The sequence below is a fragment of the Cupressus sempervirens genome, chromosome 4 (assembly GCF_028749045.1).
Source record: "Cupressus sempervirens isolate cs-2001-9-10 chromosome 4, ASM2874904v1, whole genome shotgun sequence".
In the NCBI taxonomy this organism is placed as follows: domain Eukaryota; kingdom Viridiplantae; phylum Streptophyta; class Pinopsida; order Cupressales; family Cupressaceae; genus Cupressus; species Cupressus sempervirens.
In genome coordinates this window covers 318,079,124-318,102,329 of record NC_143121.1, presented here as the reverse complement: position 1 = coordinate 318,102,329, position 23,206 = coordinate 318,079,124, and the positions used below count along the sequence as shown (strand labels likewise).

At 34.1% G+C, this 23,206-nt stretch overlaps 1 protein-coding gene across 1 annotated transcript; it reads left to right on the top strand.

Annotated features, from left to right (window-relative positions):
- The first annotated feature begins 7,671 nt into the window (after nt 1–7,671).
- LOC149561301 (glycosyltransferase family 92 protein RCOM_0530710-like) lies at nt 7,672–10,142 on the top strand. The gene has a single exon (XM_089823773.1). The coding sequence runs from the start codon at nt 8,078–8,080 to the stop codon at nt 9,881–9,883; it is 1,806 nt and encodes a 601-aa protein (XP_089679899.1). The 5' UTR covers nt 7,672–8,077; the 3' UTR covers nt 9,884–10,142.
- Nucleotides 10,143–23,206: the final 13,064 nt, after the last annotated feature.

Sequence of the window (23,206 nt, the reverse complement as noted above, 5' to 3'; positions counted from 1 at the left end):
TGATCTCAAATTTCCTTGAATTCATTCTTATACTATCACTTAAAAATCTCTAAAATCTTGTACTCGGTCATCACTAAAATACTTGGCCACTATAAAGTTTTTCTAACTCGACATCAATTGTCTTTCTTGGTCAATGCTAATGCTTGGTCAACACTAGATTTGCTTGGCACTAACTATAACTTAGTTGACACGAGCATTACTTGGCACTAACTATATTTTATACTTTTTTCTTTTCTTTGCTTAGCTTTCTTGACATAAATAATCACTTTTCTTTATCAAAGTCTATCTAATCAAATGTCCATTGTAACTTCCTTTTCATAATCCAACCTTTCCTCTAGGTGCTATTGTTATGAGAAATTTTTAAAATCCTCTTCATCAATCAAATAGATATGACATTTAGATTAGGTACCAATATGTCTCATTAATAGATTTGACATCAATGAAAAAACAATGATTGTTCATTGTTCCAATTGTAAGTTTCCAATAAGAAGATCATAATCTTGTTGAGAATAGATTGAGGATGATTGTTAAAGAAGGAGACTGTTGAGAACAGATTGATATAAGTATGAGATCAATATATATGTTTCAATCATTGTTTTTCCACTAATGCCAAACCTACTATTTGAAGGTAAGATGACTGCTTATATGGTTCAAGTACTATCACTTATTTGATTGATGAAGAGGATTTGATTCAAAGATGTAACAATAGCACCTAGAGGAAAGGTTGAGTTATGCTATGTTAAGGAGTACAAGAATCAGTTAAGATAGTGATAACATGATATATTGATAATCTACTTAAGGTTACAAAGGCTGGTTACACTAAGAAAGTATAGAAGAACAAGTTAAACAAAGCTTGTCTGCCAAGCTTGACTGAGCGGATAGTAGGTGCTGAGAAAAGTCAGTGCAAGCCAAGTAGAAAATCAATTTGAGCCTAGTAGAAGTCTATTCTAGTGTATGTCGAGCAAAACAGTGGATGCTGAATAAATTTTAGTTGATGTCGAGTATGAGTAAGTTTTAGTTCGTGCTAAGTGATTTTATAGAGGATGTTGAGAAATGCAGTATGTGTCGAGCATCAGAAGCAAGTTAATGTTGAGTGGTTGTATTATTTGAAAGATTGTGAATTCAATGGATTTGAGTTGACAAGTTTGTTTTCTTGGATTGTGCGAACAAGGGGGAAGATAAGATTGACGAGTTGATGGCACAAAATTCAAGGTAAACCATTTTGAGATGAATTCAAAGAGGATTGAAGGAGAAGTTTCGAGAAGAGATATGAAATATGGGGTAGATTCATTGTATCCTACCTAATCTATCCTAAACCTAAATTGGAAGATGGAGAATGAGTGGCAAAAGATCTAAATGTCCTATTTATAGGAATGGCTAGTCAGAAGTAAGGGTTGTCATGTGTGAGAACCTAAGGAAGACAAGAAGTCAAGGGTTTTGCTTCATTAGGTGACCTAAGAGAAGAGTCTACATTGGTATGTTAAGCAAGAAGGCTTAAGGGTATGAATGCTTGAAGGGTGAACAAGCTATCAAAGTTGAAATGTGTGAAGACCAAGCAGAATGGAGGACTAGAATAGAGAATTGTAATATGCAAATGGAGTTGTAAGTTGTTATCAGATCAAGCCTTACCATTACTCTCTAACAATTATATCAGTCTAGGGTAAAATCCTTTAGATGAAGATTGACCTAACGATCATTTGTAAATCCTTTAACTGAGTGAAATTCTAGGTGAATGGTCTAAAGTCCTCTAACAAGGCTCACTCCTAACAAGGTGATTGAAATCCTTTAATAGGGTCACATTTAACAGTGTGTATTGTAACCTTTAACAAGGTTGGCCTTTCATAGGGCATCACTTTGGAAGAGTGAAAAAGAGTGGCATGTTACTAGTGGTTTTTCTCAAATTGGGTTTCCACATAAATCATTGTGTCAAGTGTGTTGTTGAATCTGTTATGTTTCATGTTTACATTTTTGTAAGTTGATTTAACAGTAACCTACAAGATGTAAGTGATTGCATAATCTAATGCATGCATGCATGATGATAAACGTTTTATGGGTTCACTAAGCTATGAAAAGTTTTATTTATACATTTGGACCTTGGATAATTGATTCACCCCCACCCCCTAGTTATTCTAAAGTATTCCAACAAATCTTTCAGTAGCTGATAGTTTAATTGATATAGCTGCAAGATTAAAGTTGCAGAATAATGTTTTAGAGGCAAAAAGAATCACATGAGATCATGCATTGTCTATGATTACCAAGGTTCACAAGGAATTCATTGAAACATATGGATTACTTCCACCCATTGAATGCTAGTAGCAATGACATATAGTGTTCAAAAACAAGGGGGAAAGAGACATGTGTAGAGGGAAAGATATATGTAGATGGGCAAAGAGAATTGAAGAGAGACAAAGTAATGTGATGTAAACAAGATGCAAAATAAAAGTAAAAGAAGAAGTACAATTTATAGTGTACACATTTGAATAAAGATGAAATGGTTTTGTTATTCATTTTTGTATTTTTTTTGCATTTTTTGAGAGCTTGTTATCAGCTTGTATTGTAACGATGTAAACATGACATTTTTCCCCACTAATTGCAAAGGGGGAGATTGTTAGTATCTCTAACCATTGTTGTCTATTCATGTCAACCACTTAGTCATTTACAAGGAAGAGTCAGATAGTCATCACTGCGATCGAGGTAATCTATATTGGACATGTCATGTACATAAGTAAGTATGCACCTAGCTCTATAGGAGTCGAGTAAGTTTTTGGGTCATAGAGTATTTTTGTATGCGTATTGAGCTCATCAACGACCAAGTAAGTCATTAATGACCAAGCAAGTTTTTGAGAATACATGTGTCAAGTTACTTTGTATGTATCGAGCACAATGAAGGTCGGGCAACAGTAATGTTGAGCATCAAGAAATAGTAAAGGTTGAGCTACATAGAGTTTACATAAAAGTCAGGATTGGAACAAAGTTTTAGGCAAAATGATTATCAGGATGACTTGGAAGGGATATTTAATTTTTGAAGAATTTGTTATAGAATATTTAATACTTTCAGAGGTTGTTACAGAATATGTACACGTTGTGGATCACAAATCCCTATGTTGTGTGTTTGACAATCAAGATGAAGAGGCAAAACATGGAATCATCTAAAAAAATCTTTATGAAACTCTTTATAGAGTGATGATATTAACCTAGATCGCATGCCAATAGAGAAGGAGATGAAAAGAGTTTATTTGTGAACATGAAGCTATGTACAGAAAAGGATTGAGATCAGATTAGAAGTCATTGAAGGGTTATGGTATCATCTAACAGACCAAGTGACCTAGTCATTGCAATGAAGTGAAAGGGAAAGACAAGCATATCAAATTAGAGGAGAGGGTCACTTAGCAAGGAGAAGACTCAAAATCAGCTTAGAAAGAAAATCGAGAGTTAGGTGCTAAATTAGTTTTAACAAACTTGAATCAAGGTAAATCTCTTAATAGAGTGGTCTTAACAGATCTTTGTAAATCTCCTAAAAGAGTCCTTACTTTGTTATAAGTGTTAAATCCTCTAACAAGGTGAGACCTAGTAGTCTCTTAAGCCTTTAACAAGGTAGACCACTCACAAGGTAGATCTTATCTTATAGTCAAAAATTGTAACCTTAATTGGTTAACTTTATTACTATAGTAGTTAAGATTTGTGGGTATCATCCCTACCCCAATTTTACCTTCACCTTGGAGGGTTTCTGGGTAACAAATATTGTGGTATGTGTTTTACTTTAATGCATGTGACTAATCTGATTTATATGTTATAGAATATTTACATCACTGTTCACTTACATGCACAATTTATTGATAGATGTGGATGAATCTGTGAAAAGTTTACAGTGCTTAAAATTCTGATTCACCCCCCATCCACTCAGTATCTAGTTTATCCCATTTATTCCTCCAAGAATCAACCATAGCTTCATGGCTAAGTTGTTTTCTAGAACCTTTCAAGACCAAACCTTGAAATGGTATTGTTCATTGCTTCCTTATTTCGTTGACTCCTTTTATAAACTTTCCAGTGCTTTCATTCAAACCTTTCAAAGCAATATTGGTCCTCAAATTTCTTTGACTGACTTAATGCATTGTGAAAAGGGAGTTAAAGAAAGGGTTGGTGACTTTATTGGTAGATTTGATCATTTGCATTCTCAAATTTCTTACCCTATATTTGATGTTGATGTACAACCTATCTTATTTTTTAATTTATAAAATGACATCAGAGGTAAGATTCTTCTTACTGAATTTACTTCTTTTTTATTACTATGTGCAGTGCTTCATCATTATCAACTAAAGGAATCATTTTGAGAAAAACACTCCAATGGATCTTGTTATCATTGATAAGAGTGACGCCTCATCTCATTCTAACAAGTTTCAAAAGCCTAACAATTATATCAAGATCAACGAACTATTGAATGCAATAGATGATCAAGTAGCAATACCATCCAAAGGTATGCCTCCCTTGTCCCCTATTTGTAGACCTAATAATTCTTATACTTCTTTGTATGAATCTTTTCATAATGTGATGACACAAATAATTAATTATAACATAATTAATCTTCCCATAATTTGAACATTAGACACTTGTAAACCTCTTCCAAAATTCTATGATCTAAAGCTTATTGTCAATATCACTACCAATATTACAAAGATATGGGAAGGTGGTATTATTTGGAGAATTCTATTCAAGATCTCATTGATATTAATGTTATATCTATTCATGCTAATATTACGTACTCATGTAAATAAATTTGTAGCATCTCCTAATAAGAACTTGCAAATTTACACCAATCCTTTACCATCTCACTCAACCAACACTATTTCCAACCTTCTTCATCCCTTACACACATTATTTATGATGATAAAAGTGAATAAGACAACCACACTATCAACCATGTTGAACATACCCAACCTAAATCTAAACCTCAACTTCCACCAAAGCCTCAACCATAATCTAAACTTTCCATTACCTTTGATCATGCTAAGATGATTAAAGAACTCAATAGTCCTCTTTTTATTACTACTAGGGTAGTTGATATCCCTTCTTGTGGTGTTTTAGTCGACCCTTCTTCTATGGTGGATGTCATAATTGAAGAACATATATTTTAGTAAACAATTGCATAAGTGTTTCTATGATTCATCTTATGTGTGGATTCAAACTTGTAACAATTTTCTCTATCGTCCTCATGGTTCTATTTCTCTTCTTGTAGCGATTTGTGATAAAGTTGTGGATACCACTTTTGTTGTTATTCTTAATTTAAGCTTGTTATTCCTTGGCTTTCTTCCATGCAAGATATATGTTCTCCTATGCATAAATGTCTTTAAGTCCCCCATGATGGAGAAATCAAAACCATTAACCATTGTCTTTATCATCCTTCTAGGTCTTGAGACTTTGGTGACCTTGACATATTTTGACCTTCTATCAATCATTTGGTATTGTCATGTCTCGGTCATCTCCTCTTCTCTTATCAAGATTTTAAATTCTAAAAGGTTCATGAACTTATTTTATCTAAGTTTGATCCTAGTAGTGGTCTTATTTCGTTACCACCAGTTCCTCCCTTTTTAATCTCTCCACCTCATTCTTATGTTGCTACCTTTCAACTTGGTTTCGTTCTTTCTTTCACTTTCTCTAATGTGATGTCTTAAAAATTAGGGAATAATTGGTCATAACTTAAGCTATCTTAATAATAACACAACAAAAAACACTGATTTCCTTATTTTTGTCATTAGCATGAACAAAGCACTTAGAGCAAGTGTTTTGATCTCTTGAGCCTTGAAATCTCCATTCCCACAAACTTTATCTCTTGAGTCCTTGACCATAGACAATGAACATGCAATAAAGATAGTGCTCAAGTAAATAAGTTGGATTTACATAGACTCAAATGTGATTGATCAAGGTTTAGTGCAACTCCTACAATAGCCACATAGTGCTCTATACACCATATAGGTGTGCAAAGGATTTGGCCTCATGGAGTGGTGAATGAGTGTGATGAGTGGTGTATGACTGAGGGTGTTAGAGGAATAAATAATAACACACTTCATTCTTGTCATGCAAGTCAAGAGGTATTCTTTGGAAAAATGACCATGTTCCCCTTAGTATTCATGACAAAGGACTAACCACCTCTTGTGGGCTCTATAATTCTAGTATTTGTATTAGGCATTGACAGGTCGATCTTTTGGTGCAACAACAACCACACTTGTAACAAGAGGTATCAAACCTTGATCATAGGTTCAAATCCCCTTGAGTAGTGATGGTTGGTGAGGTGGGGAGGTGAATTGTTAGCAAAATGGCCAATGCTCTCCTTTGGATTTGTAACAAGGACTAATTGAACCTTTTGTGGATTCTATAAGTCTAGTAGTTGTATTAAGAATTGAACGATTGATCTTTTCGTACAATGGCAACCACACTTGTAAAAGTGTTGAGTGTTTGTCATATGAGAGTCAAAGGTGGCATAATGACAGACCTTGGCATACAAACATGAAGAGGGGCAAATCATCATATTGGTGGAATTGTATTGTCATATCTAGTACAAGATTTGAGTTGGTACATTATATGTAATAGTATTGTTGTAGGGTGCAAGATTTGAGTTGGTACATTACAAGATGATACCTAAAGAAGACAAGAAAGGATAATACGTGTGTTTTGCAACATGGAAGTGGTAGAGAATGAGTGACATTATGTCACAAAATCACAATGTATAGTGATGTTCGTATCAATTATAAGGGCATTAAATAACTAGACAATTTAAGCAAAAAAAATTTTGGACATCTGAATAGTCCCTTTTCTATTAATTATAATATTAAAGTTAAGCAATTAATTTGGGGAAACAATGTTGAAGAAAACAACAAACCCATCAATCAAACTTCACTATGGAAGGACATATTTTTAAAAAAAACTTACAAATTGAGTACACCTTTAATTTCCTATTTCAAAAGGTCAACATTTATGCAACCATAAACCTTTTAATTTTAATATTTTGTATCAATAAAAGTGACATATATCATAAAAATATAAATATAATGGTCCAAAAGGACTTAGAAAATAAAGAAGATAATTAGAACATTAAAAAAAAGAAGGGTTTTAATAAACTAACCCCGTGTCCATCTATGATTGTTTAAGAACATTTGTTGGTTAAATTTAAGAGGTGGGAGTGTTCCCATAGAAAAATAAAATTGTGGAAAAATGATAATATAGAATCTTTTTCTATTTTAGTGAAGCAACTATTGTTAAGGAATTGAAAATAGTTATGAAGACAAAAGGTAGCTTAAAATGAAGAGTTATCATAAATTTATTTCCCTATTAACTTGTTACTAAATTTTCTTTCTTTTCTCTATGACTAATTTTCCTTCCCTCCAATTTATATCTGAATAATTAATATTAATTCTGTCCTTTACTTTGAATAAATTTTATTTCTTTTCTTTATGACTAATTTTTCCCTCCAAGACTAAATTTTCCCTCCAATTTATATATAAATAGTTAATATTAAAACATCTGCCTACAAAACCTAAGCCACAAATTAATAGCCAAAATAACTAAAAAAACAGCAACATAATAACTTGCCCTAAATCCCTCAACAAGATTTAATTCATCCCTATCCCCATTATTAGCTCCCTCCACTATGAAACCCCTCCCCTATGAGACCCTTTCCCCTATCCTAATTAATCAATAATAATGGTTTAATTTGGGTTCAACACGCGGCAAAAGTTGCAGAGATCATGGCCGGCATGGGAAATAATGTGCGCCTCCGCCTTTGACCTGTAAAGTTTCATCTTCCCTACATAGATTGCAGTTTCCATGTGTTCACCACGTTCATCAAGAAGGATCCTCCGACGCGGAATTCCTCTTAATTACAGGCTGCTGAGATCGGTAGGCCCCTCGCGGCCATGGAAATAGTCCACATACAACTAATTCAACGAAAACTCCCATGAAACTTCAAAACTATATGTTTAGAGTATCATCTTGACTAGTGATTCTCTGCCTTGATCATCAGTATCTGAAATCAACAACAAATAGAGGAAGACTGTGTTGAGTGATTGATTAGATTTGTTGAGCAATGTCGTTCAGGTACAGGCGCAGCAGCAGCAATAAGAAAGAAGACTGGATCATCAAGGAAATCACTCACAGCCCAAGAAGAAGTGTGCCCACAATCTCTGAGCCAAAGAAAACCCCTTTAAGACTCTGTTCCGCCATTGCCATTGTTGCCATATTGCTTGCCCTTGTTATTACTCTTACATTTGTTATTCGCATTTCCCACAAAAATGCTTTGCCCTTCGCTTTACTTACCAAGCAAGAGAGATTCCTGCAAATGAATGGATTTGAGATGCAGGTCGAACCGAAGGAGAGCAAATTGAAGATCCAGTTTAGAGATGAGGCAGTATTTATTGAGGATTTGGTTCTACTTCCTGATGAATTGCTAGTTATGGTTCACCTTTCCTCTGCATTAGGGCACAGATCCAAAATTGTATGTGTATATTCTGATCAAATCGTTACAAGAGTCAATGGGATTGAATACTTGGATGGCCGAGCTGCTGTAAGATGCCAATTACCAGAGAAGAAAGAAAAAGAGGCGTACAAGGATTATATGAAAAGATTGCCGTCTGTGTCACTGTTGAACAGAGATCTGAACAGACATATCAGGCAAATAACTAGGGCTTCTGATGGAAGTATCTTGAAGTGGGACTTTCTGGTTTATGAAAGCTTTTCTACAAGTACAGAGGTGCTTTTGTTTGCGAAAGGAGTGAATCACAGACAAGGAGTCAATACAGATCCAGAATCTCTTCGCTGTGTTTACAATGGTACAGTTGAGACAGCCGTGACAATCTCAAGCCAAGAAGTCATCAGATGTAAGCACCCAAATAAGGCACATAGATCAGAGCTTTTAGGCACAAAAATTTCACTTAGATTGCATGGGAAGCTAATTCCATCCGTGGCTTACTATCAACTGCCCCGAGAAGATGAATTCAGCCATAAGGAAATGCTCTGTTCGTGCACCATGGTATTCAATGTGACGAAGTTTCTCAAGGAATGGGTCATGTATCATTCACATTTGGGGGTAGGGCATTTTTTTCTGTATGACAACAACAGCGAGGATAACCTAGAAGAAACCGTGGCCGCCATTGATGGGGAATTCAATGTGACCAGGCATCCCTGGCCATGGGTAAAGACTCAGGAAGCCGGATTTTCACATTGTGCTTTGCTTGCCCGAAACAGATGCAAATGGATGGTATTTGCAGATGTAGATGAGTTCATTTTCTCTCCCGAGTGGGTAGATCTTGCGAAAGAAGCAAATGAGACCGCATCTGGATCAAAGCAATCACAAATTGGGGGAAAGGTATTGAAATCATTGGTGATGGAGAGAAGCAACATTACAGATGGCGAGGCCCAAATCGGGCAAATCTCTGTAAATTGCAATAACTTTGGGGCATCGGGGCTGAAGGTGCACCCTGAGAGAGGAGTCACCCAGGGTTACACATGTAGAGAAAAAGCACAACACCGCCATAAATCCATCGTATTGCTTGAAGCTCTTTCCCCTTCTCTGCTCAATGTGATTCACCATTTTCAGCTAAAACCAGGTTACAGAACAGATCATGTGAAATCCAATGAGGCGGTGATAAACCATTACAAGTACCAGGTGTGGAATGAATTCAAGTCTAAGTTCAGGAGGAGGGTTTCTGCGTATGTTGTGGATTGGAAAGAGGCGAAGAATGCAGAGTCACAGGACAGGACTCCGGGGCTGGGAAAGGAGGCCATAGAACCTCCTAATTGGGAAAACAGATTTTGTGAGGTCAATGATACGGCATTGAGAGATTTTAATCTCAAAATGTTTTCTTCAGGATCAAAAATGCTTTGGCAGTTGTAAGGCCATCCATTGATCCCATTGTTTCCTCGCCTGTTAACCAGGAAAAGAGGAGTAGAGAAGGTATGTGCTTTTTAGGGTGCACATTTTTTGAACTAACCTTTGTGCCCGCCCAGGCTCTTGAAATCGTCTCCATTTTTTGGCTTATTGTAATTATCTATATTAGTTATACATTTGTAACTAATAAGTGTCTTGTTGAGAGGATGAGCATTTGATTGAGGAAAGTATTAATAATAATACAAATTAATTTAATTTGTTTGAATTGTGTTATTTGTTTGATAATCTTATTATGCAATGTGAAGCATATTTTACAACTCAAATCATAGTTTGAGTCTTCTATACTTTGTTTAATGTACATTTAAATAAATGTTGTGTGTTCAAATCAATTTTTATATAAGTTTAGGTTTATTTTAAGTGTTAGAAAGGTTAATCTTTCCTTGGATATATTAATTGGGATATTCCAAGGGTCCCTAAATGTAGTTTGTCCTCTTGTACACATGTGGAGGACATGTCATTGTTTTGTCCTTTATTCCACATGTAAGGACAACTCTTGTTTATTTCTTTATTTAGTTTATCCTCCTTAAGAGGATTGTGACACTTTGCACACACCTATTATGAATGTGGCATTCATAGAAATGGGAGTTACAAATGCAACTCCTCTCTCATCTCTATATAACAGATGCTCCTCCTTCTTTCTTCAACACACTCTTAGCACTTGATGTTATTGTATTGAGCTACTTTTGCTCCAACACTCTCTCTCTCTTCTCTAAGCATTTGCCTTCATTCATAATACTCACAAGGGGTTTTCTTTGCTTTCCCCTTATAAATCCTTGTCTCCATTGTTGAACCATCTTGGTGTATGCTCTTGGAGTTGCTTATCTTATGGTAACATTGTTTCACACTTAACTTACTTGGATTGTTTCTCGTTCCTTGCTCAACATTATCATTTCTTACATACCAATTAACCCTAAAGCTTCTTCATTTTTAGATTTTCAAGTATCTTTCTCGTCTTGAGTAGCCGCTGAACCAGGTTCAAGAGAAGGATCAGTGGCTATTTCGAAGAGGTGTTTAAAACGAAAAATAAATGAGATATGAGTTCTCCAAGAATGATAATTAGAATAATTAAGTTTTATTTCTGGAATTAAGGTTGACATGATTAGAAAAAAAAAATTCTTTGTTTTTTTTTAAAAAATTCCTTAATTTGAAAATAAAATTAATTGAGAAAAAAAATCTTGTTTTTTTTTTTTTATATAGATATAATTAAGAATATTTTTCTTTGCAATTATTTATTTGAAAGAAAACAAAAAAAAAATTATAAAATAAAAAAAATAAAAAAATTTAATTTTCTTTTTAATAAAATGAATAAAAAAATTATGTGATATAATAAACGTTGTATGGTTATTTGTTTTTTTTTAAGAAATGAAACAAGATGTTAAAAAGTCGGTGAAAGGGCGGGCAAAGAAGGCGGAGTTTTTTTTTTAAAAAAACGCGCAGTGCGCATGTGGAGGATGAGGGGAGCGGAGTGCAGGCGGCGGCTGCCGCGTGGCCAAAGCGGTGGAGGTGGTTGGTCGGCCCTGGTCGGTGGAAAAGGGCAGAGATTTAAGTTTTTAAAAAACGGTTCAAAGAAGATATGGATGAAGCCGCTGGCGTGGCTGCGCAGGCGGCGGTTGATGCGTGGCCTGAATGCAGGCCACGCCTTAGGGTTTACTGCGGGTGAGAAGGGGGCGGCAGAAGCGGTGGATCAGCGGTGGAAGAAAAACGAAAAACAAAAAATGACAGAGGTTTTTGTGCGCGGCAGAGGATGCAGTGTTGGGCGCAGGTTGCACGTGGCAGCGCTGATAGCGTGCGGCGGTGATGCGGCGGCGCTGACGGCTCGCGGCGGTGCGTGGGTGGCGCGCGGGTGGCGCGTCCGCCCAAACAAATGTGAATGCGCAATTTTTAAAAAAAAACAATGAAATGCAATGTATATAGATTTATAAGGATTAAAATTCTATGAAAATATCTATGTTCTATGTTTGAAATTTTCAAGAGCATACAACAAATAGATATAGAATAATATATTAGAAGCTTTTTTTTTAAAGAGAAGGAAAAAAAAAAAAAAATTTAAAGGAGTAAGAAAATTAGAGACTTATTGAAAACTTTACTCATGTAATACTTCTTGTTTTGGCGGCATGCCTTCCAAAACAAGAAAAAAAATTGAAATTTAACAAGAAAACCCTTTGGCGGCAAGCCTTCCAAAGAGGGTTAGTAAAAAAAATATGAAACCTACATACACAAGATATGTTAAAAAAGAGCTAAAATCACAACAAATAACGTCTCCAAATAAAGTGTGCTCCAATGAATGGCAACCTTCAACACAAAACTTAAAACAAGGATTAGATAGCCAAGCTCTAATACCATGTAAGAAATGATAATGTTGAGCAAGGAACGAGAAACAATCCAAGTAAGTTAAGTGTGAAACAATGTTACCATAAGATAAGCAACTCCAAGAGCATACACCAAGATGGTTCAACAATGGAGACAAGGATTTATAAGGGGAAAACAAAGAAAACCCCTTGTGAGTATTATGAATGAAGGAAAATGCCTAGAGAAGAGAGAGAGAGAGTGTTGGAGCAAAAGTAGCTCAATACAATAACATCAAGTGCTAAGAGTGTGTTGAAGAAAGAAGGAGGAGCATCTGTTATATAGAGATGAGAGAGGAGTTTCATTTGTAACTCCCATTTCTATGAATGCCACATTCATAATAGGTGTGTGCAAAGTGTCACAATCCTCTTAAGGAGGATAAACTAAATAAAGAAATAAACAAGAGTTGTCCTTACATGTGGAATAAAGGACAAAACAATGACATGTCCTCCACATGTGTACAAGAGGACAAACTACATTTAGGGACCCTTGGAATATCCCAATTAATATATCCAAGGAAAGATTAACCTTTCTAACACTTATGCAAACACCATCCCTATCTATTCACCATAATTATAGACCATAACAAAAGATAGCCTATCAAAAGGTAAGAGACCATTAAAACACCTTAACTCTTGTCAACAAAATCAAGATCTTCGTTGAATGAGAAACAATATGGAAAAAACATAAAGTTGTAAGTGTAGACATTTGTTCCATTTTTGGCACAGGAGCGAAGATTCATGTTGAACATTATCTCATTTGTTTTCCTTTTCCTTTGCACTATAGTCCATGGACCTTCATATGTCTCCCCTCCCAACATCTCATCTTCTTTCCCTAAGGAAATTCCTACTTCTCCTTTTCCTTTGAACTACAATTAATAAATGTTTGTCTGCCTCAACTCCTAGGAGCTTATCTACTTTCCCTAAGGAAATTTCTTTGCTTGTAGGAGGCAAAGCTTAGAACACTCCTTAACTTTGTCCTTCCACTTAGATGGCAATAAGGAAACCTTAACATTGTCCCCCTTAATAGGAGGAGCCATTGAAGACCCTCAAGGTGTGTTGTGATTCATTTGGTGAACTAGCTGAAGTTCTTGGAGTAGGTTGTGCATTACTTGGTGAATGCTTTCCTCCTCTTTTGGATTTCTTAAGGGCCTCAACACTTGTATTTCCCTCTAAATTTGAATCTTATTGTTCCACTAAATTGTGATAATGGTATACATCCTTCCACCAAGTAGTCTTATTGCCATTTTTCTATTTAATGCATTAGGAAATAATAGAACTTGTATCAATGCATATGTGACATATAAGGGGATGCCCTCATAGTTTGGATTCTAATTCCAACACGTAATTTTAGTGTTAATAAAGGTATTTTCTAGTGTTAATCTCAACCAATATGTGAGTACAATTTTTATGGAAATAATCTAAAGAACCCTCAACAACTATTAAAAATTACCTATTGAATTTCTAATATCATAAAAGGGGAATCAAACCAAAACTATACAAGGAGATTTAGAAGTCTAACCCAAATTAGAATTGTAGATGCAACTCAATAGCTAAATTGAAGGGTGAGTGCTAAGGACTCAACATTAGCAATTGCTTATCATGGTCTCATTATCAATCACACATAACAACAGGACATAACATTGACATTGTCAAAATCAACAACAAAAAACTTTAATGCATAGGGATATATTTGTAAATTGCTCATAAGATTGGGATGTCAGGTCTCTGAGATCCATCTATGCAGCTCTACCAAACTTATCTAAATCCCACTAAATCTACCTACAAAACCATGCTTAAGAAAGAAGCAAACAATCTATATATTGCATCTTCAAAGATATCTTCCTCCAATGCCACTATTTGAGAGTCTTTGGAAGGTCAAATCCTCTTAGAAGAACCAAGGAGATTAGGGTTTGAAGTGAAAGGGAATCCAAACCTTGCTAGATCTACCCAAGAAATGGACCCATGTTCTACAATGTAAGACATTGATCATTTTTTAATGAGTATTGTACCCATTTGTCATGCCCACATGGGGGCCAGTTTTGAGTTTAAAAGATGACGAACCTATTATGAAATTTGAAAACTAATATAAACACTCTCTATGCTAAATTTCCCTTCCAAATCTAATTCCAATATCTTAATACATACACATACAATTAAGCCATTAAAGAGGGAATATAAAATTAATTTAAATCATCTATTAACTTTTAGAGGAAAGATAATTTACTTAGGATATCATAAACAAAATAGAAACATAATGATAGGTAAATGTACTTCAAGAATTGTTGTTGGGTGCCCCTAGTTTGTTCATCCCACTTTGGGGCTAGATGGGACAAGATTGTGATGGTTCTTTCAATTTGTATCCACTAGTTTTTAGCCAATGCCTAAGACTGTGTGCTATCATCATCACCTCCTATGTGATTTTTGGTTTTGCACTCTAGTTCAATGGTGTGGCTACTGATTGAGATCTATATTACCTATACATTTGGTTTGGGCTCCATCTCCACTCTACACAGGGACTTTGATCTTGCATTCTGGTCCTGCCTTGTGTTTATTGATTGTGGTGACTAATACTTTTGCAATTAGTTATTGGCATGCAATCTATCACTAGTTTAAATCTCATCTGCTCTACTACATCATTAGATATTTTGGAAACATGATGATCTGCACTCACTTCATCTCATACCCCTTTCTAAACTAGTTTTCTTGTGGGGTACTTGTGTCAGGTCTTCATTCTATAGCCTTTTGGTTGGATTGTTGGTGAGAGTTTATAATTATTGATTGCTGTTCATGTTATAAGGGCATTTAAGAGGTCTTGCTCTTCAATTCTATTTTTTTGATACATGACTCTTCTCTCTTGCAACTTTCTCTTATGGGTTTCCTTATGGACCCCTAACTATGTAATATTTTGTATTTGGTAGGGATTGAGGGTTTTATGTTGGTCCCAACTACAAGTTAGTCTACTGAGAGGGGGTGAATCTATATACTCACTAAGTCTAACTTATTACTTTGAATCACACTTTACACCTATTTACGAGTTAGTGAAAGCTATAACTCAATCGATCAAGGCCAAGAAAAATATATCACATGAAAATAGAAACACATAACATAGTATTTATCTTGTGTAGAATTGGCTAGGGTAAAAACCACAATGTGTGAGTCAATCCTCACAAATTTGCACTCTTCTAAAGTGCACCCGTTTAGGAGCCTATCCATGTTAAAAGATTACAACGACATTATGAGGTGCCACCATGTTAGGGGATTTGGATAAGACTTGTTGCAAGCATCCTAATTAAAGGATTTTAGAACACAAGTTAATTTACAAAGAACTTGCTAAGTTCCACCCTCATCGGGATTTACTATTGCAAAGGTAAGTAAACAACATGGAAATAATCTAACAATTTAGCTACTAAACTTAGCTTGGTATAGATCTCTAGTTGGCTCTATTAATCGATTTGCAATTATTCTCAACCTTCTCTTGGCTCTGCAATCTTCAAACTTTGATCACTAGTGCACTTGGCTCTTTTGGCTCTTGCACAAAATGTCCTTGTGATGTTTAGGCTTGGAAGCCTCTCCCAAGCTTTCCTTAGTACAATAGCTCTTCGAAGATGACTTCTCTTGTCACTCTTCTTCACGACTTTGAGATTCCTCTTAGCTCAGCTTTCTCTGGCTCTTTGGCTAATTACTTGGCAATTTAATCGTTTCTCCTTTCATTCCATCTTCTTTTATACTACCCTCTCAACTTCACTTAGAATCTGTTGGGACTCAAAATTGTAACACTGATAAAATTGAATACCATTTTGAAAACTAAGTTTAATCAAGCCCCTGCAAGAGCCTTTCATATATATGTACCTGACCGTCAATTTGAGGTTTATGATGTGTTCAAATGTTTAACACCTTTCATTTAGTACATGCATGCATCCCATGATGACAAGTTTCCATTTTAGGTCATTCCATGAAGTGTCATTTTGAGCACTTGAATGTAATGAGCCTCAAATAAGATAGAAATGTAAGACTTTATCAATTATATTGATATTATTAATCAATAAATTAATATCTTGATCTATATTATATTATTTGGTAATCACTTATAATTTAAAATAAAATCAATGTATTAATTAATAACTACTTATAAACTAGTGAATAACAATAATATTAAATAATCAAGTAATGAAATACAATTATTTAATTAAAAATATATATAATACATGAACGACATTTATAAAGGCAAAGCATGATAAGGTAAAGGGGTCGCTACGTGACAAGACCTTTCCCATGCATATATATATATATATATATATATATATATAAAGAAAAAACAATAATAAGATGGGGCAGCAAAAAGAAAAGGGATAAAAGCCATTCACCTTGAGTACAATGTAGACTCACCGCTAATAAATAAGCCAAAAAAAATCCAATGTGAATAGCATGAACGGATCCAAATAAAGTGGAAGGAATAGCCATTCCCTTCGAATGAGAACTAAGTCAACTTAATTATGTGATTAATTACAACATACGGCTCATTATAAATTAGAAAGTATAAGAAGTCACATGTAAAGTGGGACCACCAAATACAAAGGAGGGCCTAATAAACCCGGAATTATAGGTGATCCCGAAATTATAGGAGATAAGGGCCCGTTTGGTTGCAGGCGTAGGAATTGAGAATTAGAATAGAAAATTTGAATGAGAATGGAGAATGAAGAATAGGAATGGAAAAATGCAATTCAATTTTGTTTATCCCTTGTTTGGTTATGCAAGCTTAAATTGGAATAGGGTTAACTTGCAATCAACACCATTTGAAAATATTTCTGAAGATGCAATCGACGCCATTGGAAAATCGTTGAAATATTTGAAAATATTGAAAACAAAGTTCCAGCGCTCACCCCAGGTCAAAGTGGATTTGAAAATTTAATCAAAATTGAGAAAGTTAAAATGAATGCAAGAATAGCAATTCCAATTACAGGTATTTTTTGGAATGGGCAAAAGCTCATTTTGGGGCTAAAATGAGAATACATATTCCTATTCCCTATTCCTATTCCACGCACCAAACAAAGAATACAAACCATATTCTCATTTCCTATTGCTATTCCAGTTGTATTCTAGCAACCAAACGGGCCCTAAGAGATTTGAGGTATGTGATGTTGAAATTAATGATTTTTATTAATTAGAAAAATTATATTTATTAAAGGTTTATTATTAAATTTCTTTTTTACATTATTTAAGGATATGTATAAATATATACTAAAGAATAATATGTGGATATTATTAAAGAATGAAATTAGGAATCATGTAGAGTTAATTGAATTTGTTATAAGAAATCAATATAATATTTTATTGGGATAGATTGACTCAAATGCTAATAGTGTTAGCATGAGAGGGAAATAATATCCATTTGAATGATACGTACATATGGTCTCTATAATGTTGGTATGTGAGTTTAATGATCTCCATCTGACCAACATGCTTGAGAATTAAGGGATCTCTGTAATGTTGGTATATGAGATTGAGGATCTCCATCCGACTAACATGCCTGAGAACTAAGGAATCTCTATAATGTTGGTATGCGAGATTAATGATCTCCATTTGACCAACATGCTTCAGATTTCATCATCTCTATAATGTTGGTATGTGAGATTCAAATAATCTCCATCTAACCAACGTGCTCGAGATTGATGTGCTAGAATATCGTGATGATGTCAATATGTGCATATGTGAATCTTGAAGGGTGTACTCTAGAGAAGATGGTTAGGCAAATCAATCTAGAGACATCTTTAAGGTTTGGATTAAGTTAGAGGGAAGAATAGTAAAATAAGACATGTTATTATTTTAATTCTAACATTGGTTTTGCAGGTATTACTGTCCCAAATCAAACCCTAAATAGAAGGGGACATTATAGTGGTATCAAAGCATAATCTTGTCATCCCATGGAATTGGTTAGTTTATGCATCGTCACACTATAAAGAACAATGGCAAGGGAGCTAGCACAAGAAGTAAGGAACTTTATAGAACAAACTAATGAAGATTTGAAAGGATTGAAAACTCCAATAGGGTACTATTGGAAGCTCTACAAAAATTAAGTAGTAATAATAATAAAAATGAGAGACTTAACTCACAGAGGGACCATCATTCCACTCATGAAGAAAATGAACCCTTGTCACAAAGTTCAGTCCCATGAGAAACACTACCCTCGTTCATTCTTAGAGAATAAGCTATTGCAGATAATGGAACAACCTCCAATAGTGTGGAAGAAATTGCACAAATGTGTGCTAGCTTGGATCCTAATCTTTGACAACTTATTCCCTTTAAATAATACTATGAATATAAACTCATGGAACATAGAAAGAAACATCATGTAGATAAAGACTTTCATAAGAAGGTAAATAAGGTTAAATTACCATGTTTTAATGGGTCAAGAGAAGAAACTGCTCAATCATGGGTTCAAAAATTAGACACATATCTATCGTTTAATCCTATGATAGAAAAAGGTGCTATTAAGTTTTATGTACTTCATCTAAGAGAATCAGGCCACAAATGGTGGCACTACAGCCAAAATTCCCTAGGGCTAAAAAAAAATCACATCCTATAGTGACTTCACTCAAATGTTAATAAGTAGGTTTGATTTACGAGACCTTGAGTGGTATGTCCAAGAGCTAACTCACCTTAAACAATCTTTGCTAATAAATTTCAAGATCTAGCTATAATGGTCCCAAATCCATCCAAAGGCCAACTTACTCATATATTTATAGAAGGACTTAAAGATTACATTAAATCCCATGTTAAACCCCTTGAACCCCAGAATTTGGAAGAAGTTATTCGAAAGGCAAAGAAGGTTGAGTCTATTACACCTAAAGATAAGCCAAAAATGGCACAGCCAAAACATCTTATCTGAATGAAGGATCAAGAATGGACTAGCAAGAAAGACCATGCTACATATGCAAAGAATCTTGGAGCAAGGAACATCGATGTCCACAAAGGGAGGATTTAGTTAAGGGAAAGCTATGTTTTAAGTGCAAAGGAACATGGAAACATGGTCACTAACGTAAAAGAGGACAAGTGAGCCAAATAAAAGAGACTTATGATGATGAGAATCCTAGTAAAAGAACAAAGGTCATTAATGTGGAAAATGAATAATCAAATGATATTTAAGAGAAAAGGGTCATTAATATGATGAATAGTAAAATTTCACATTATTTCATTTATAACATATAAAGTTCATTATATGGTTGAGGACAAGCAAAATTAAGATGGGAGGATTGCAATGAGCCTCAAATAAGATAAAAATGCAAGACTTTATCAATTATATCAATCATATTGATATTATTAATCAATAAATTAATGTCTTGAGCTATATAATATCATTTGGTAATTACTTATAATTTAAAATAAAATCAACTTATTAATTAATAACTACTTATAAACTAGTGAATAACAATAATATTAAATAATCAAGTAATGAAATACAATTATTTTATATATATATATATATATATATATATATATATATATATATATATATATTATACACAAACGACATTTATAGAGGCAAAATATGATAAGATAAAGGGGTCGCGACGTGACAAAACCTTTCCCCACGCATATATAAATAAAAAACAATAATAAGATGTGGCATCGAAAAAAGAAGGATAAAAGCCATTCGCCTTTAGGATAATGTGGACTCCCTGCTAATAAACAAGCCAAAAAAACATCCAACGTGAATAGCGTAAACGGATCCAAATAAAGTGGAAGGAAGATAATGATACGCTCTCATCTCCATATGGCCATTCCCTTCGAATGGGGACTATGTCAAGTTAGTTATGTGATTAATTACAACATATGGCTCATTACAAATTAGAAAGTATAAGAAGGCACATATAAAGTGGGACCATCAAATACAAACGAAGGCTTAATAAACCCATAATTATAGGGGATCCCGAAATTATAGGAGGTAAGAGAATTGAGGTATGTGATGTTGAAATTAATGATCATATTTGTTAAAGGTTTATTATTAAATTTCCTTTTTACATTATTTAAAGATATATATAAACATATATTAAAGAATAATACACAGATATTATTAAAGAATGAAATCGGGAGACATGTAGAGTTAATTGAATTTGTTATAAGAAATCAATATAATATTTTACTAGGAGAGATTGACTCAAATGCTAATAGTGTTAGCATGAGAGGGAAATAATTTCCATCTGAATGATACGTCTATATGATCTCTATAATGTTGGTATGTGAGATTAATGATCTCCATCTAATTGACATGCTTGAGAATTAAGAGATCTCTATAATGTTGGTATGCGAGATTGAGGATCTCCATATGACTAACATGCTTGAGAATTAAGGAATCTGTATAATGTTGGTATGTGAGATTAATGATCTCCATTTGACCAACATGCTTGAGATTTAATCATCTCTCTAATGTTGGTATGTGAGATTCAAATAATCTCCGTTTGACCAACATGCCCAAGATTGATGTGCTAGAATATTCTGATGATGTCAACATATGCATGTGTGCATCTGTAAGGGTGTACTCTAGAGAAGACGGTTAGATAACCAAGGGTTAGGAAACTTGATCTAGAGACATCTTTAAGGTTTGGATTAAGTTAGAGGGAAGAATAGTATAATAAGACATGTTATTGTTTTAATTCTAACATTGGTTTTGCAAGTATTACTGATATCAGGTATTGCCTGATATCAGAGAAATTATGTTTCAGATTTCAAATCATTTCAATATGTTTTGACAAGGTTTTTAATCCCTCAAAGTTGGTTTTTCAGTATTGTCATGCTGATGCACATTGCTTAGAATTTTGGGAGGCCCTATTTGACAATGAATATTTTATGACCCATTAAGAATTTTGAAGAAATGGTCATACACATTGTAGTCATAAAATACATCCTAATTTTTCCATTTCAAGGTCTTATGAATCCATTTGATGAGCTTTCCAAGCCGATTCCATTTGCAAAAACTCAAAACTGCTTAGTTACCCTTTTTGATGGTTTACAAGTAGTCCTTTTTTACAGTCATAACTTTGACCTAGTTGACTCTATTGAGAAAATTCCTTTTCTGTTGCATTCTAAGAGTCAAAGACATGTTATGTTTCGATTTTGAGCTTATGACGAATTTGTTTGACCAGTTTTCAAATATGATTCCAATATACAATTTCTAAAATTCTACTAATATCTAAAAATATAGATTGATCAAGAGGCCTGTTCAGGATGTTATAACTTCAAAACTATGATAGGTGAAGTCAAACCAACTATACCACTACGTTCTCCATTGAAAATACTCCAAGTGTGCCAGTTTGCAAGTCTTGAGGAATCCATTCGCATTTTTTTCTAGGTCCATTCCATTTGCAAAAATCTTTGTTTTGACAGGTAGTTTAGTTCTGCACTTCCTAGTGGTGAACTTTGCAAACTTGCCAAATTTGCCCAGTTATTTGTCATGAGCCTTAAATGCATATACATACTCTCCATATGAGAATCTACTAATACCCTAAATCTCATCTTCCCAAGTGGTTGTTTGACCCATTTTCACAGTCAAAACATAATGCATTTTTTAATTTTCTAACATGTTTGATTGCAAGAAAGTTTGAAGTAGACAACTTCAACAATTCATATCTTTTGACTGGAAATTTGCATAGGGCAAGATTTTGTAGAGTAAGAGTATATATACCAATAAACATAATTGCAAAGTTTCAGGACCCAATTACTTCATTTTATCAGTTTTTAAAGTTGGCTCAAGCGCCTCCTAACACAAAGGGTGACAATGTTCAGAAAGATAAAAGTATGTTTTAAATCTTCAGTTAATGGTCAATTTTGAATCCAATTCAATGCAATGACTTAATGGACCAATTAGAGCAATTTGGTAGTTTCATTGTTTGAAAATGATTTTTTTTAGTTGGGCCTGGCTAAATTCATCGTATTGCAAAGATCATATTTACAGAGTAAAAGGGCCTTGAGAAGCTATAATGGTCATGATCATCAAAAGCATGTTGTAGTGCCTGACCTAGTTTGCATTTTTGCTATCATTGCTAAACTCTTTTAGGCTAGTTTATGCTTGTTGATTAGTAGCATTGTTTTGAGATTATCAGATATTGTTTCAGATTCAATTGATTTATGATGAGATTACTTGGTACTCTATACTTCATGTATGCATGATGATTATTACAATGATTTCAGTATTAATGATGATTAGTTAGATGGATTATTATGTGTCTTCTTATGTATACTTATCCGATATTGCATGTGTATGGTGTGCGTACATATGTTTTCTTTATGTATGGCATTTTTGATGTGGTTAAGGAAGGGAGTCCTAGTCACCTACTAGTCAAGATCTACATGATGCACCACTTCCTGCCATTGCCTGTTTAGTTTAGAATATTGTATTTGTATATGCATGGATTTTATGCAGATTGCAAGTACTGGGTATCGACTTCCCTAAATTGGCAAGATGAGTGTACCCTATCACATTATCTCAATGGTAAGAGAGGGGAGATAAATTCTGAAGTCCAAATCCTAAACCTTTAAGCCAATTGTATTAGAGAATTAGGACAAGTATCTAAGTTGTTTACCTTCCAAATGCGTCATATTACGTTAATTCATGATTATAACCCTTTAGTTTGATCTTGTATGTGTTTTCCTATGATGGGTTTTCACATTTTGTTTTATAAGTCCTTGGTAATTTTTCTATTAATTAAGTCAAATTAAATTATTAAATTAATGATTTAATTTAATGGAAATTTATTATGGTATTCTAATATTTAATTAATTGGGAAATTAATTAAATAAAAAGAATTAAATTTAAAGATAAAAGTTATAAGTTTAATTTTAGAGCGCATTAATATTTATTTAATTTAATAATAATATATTTAGAGGTTATTTTTAAATAAATGCTAAATAGTATTATTATTTAAGT

Coding starts and splice junctions, on each gene's coding strand:
- LOC149561301 (XM_089823773.1), top strand. CDS start 8,078: ATGTCGTTCAGGTACAGGCGCAGCAGCAGCAATAAGAAAGAAGACTGG.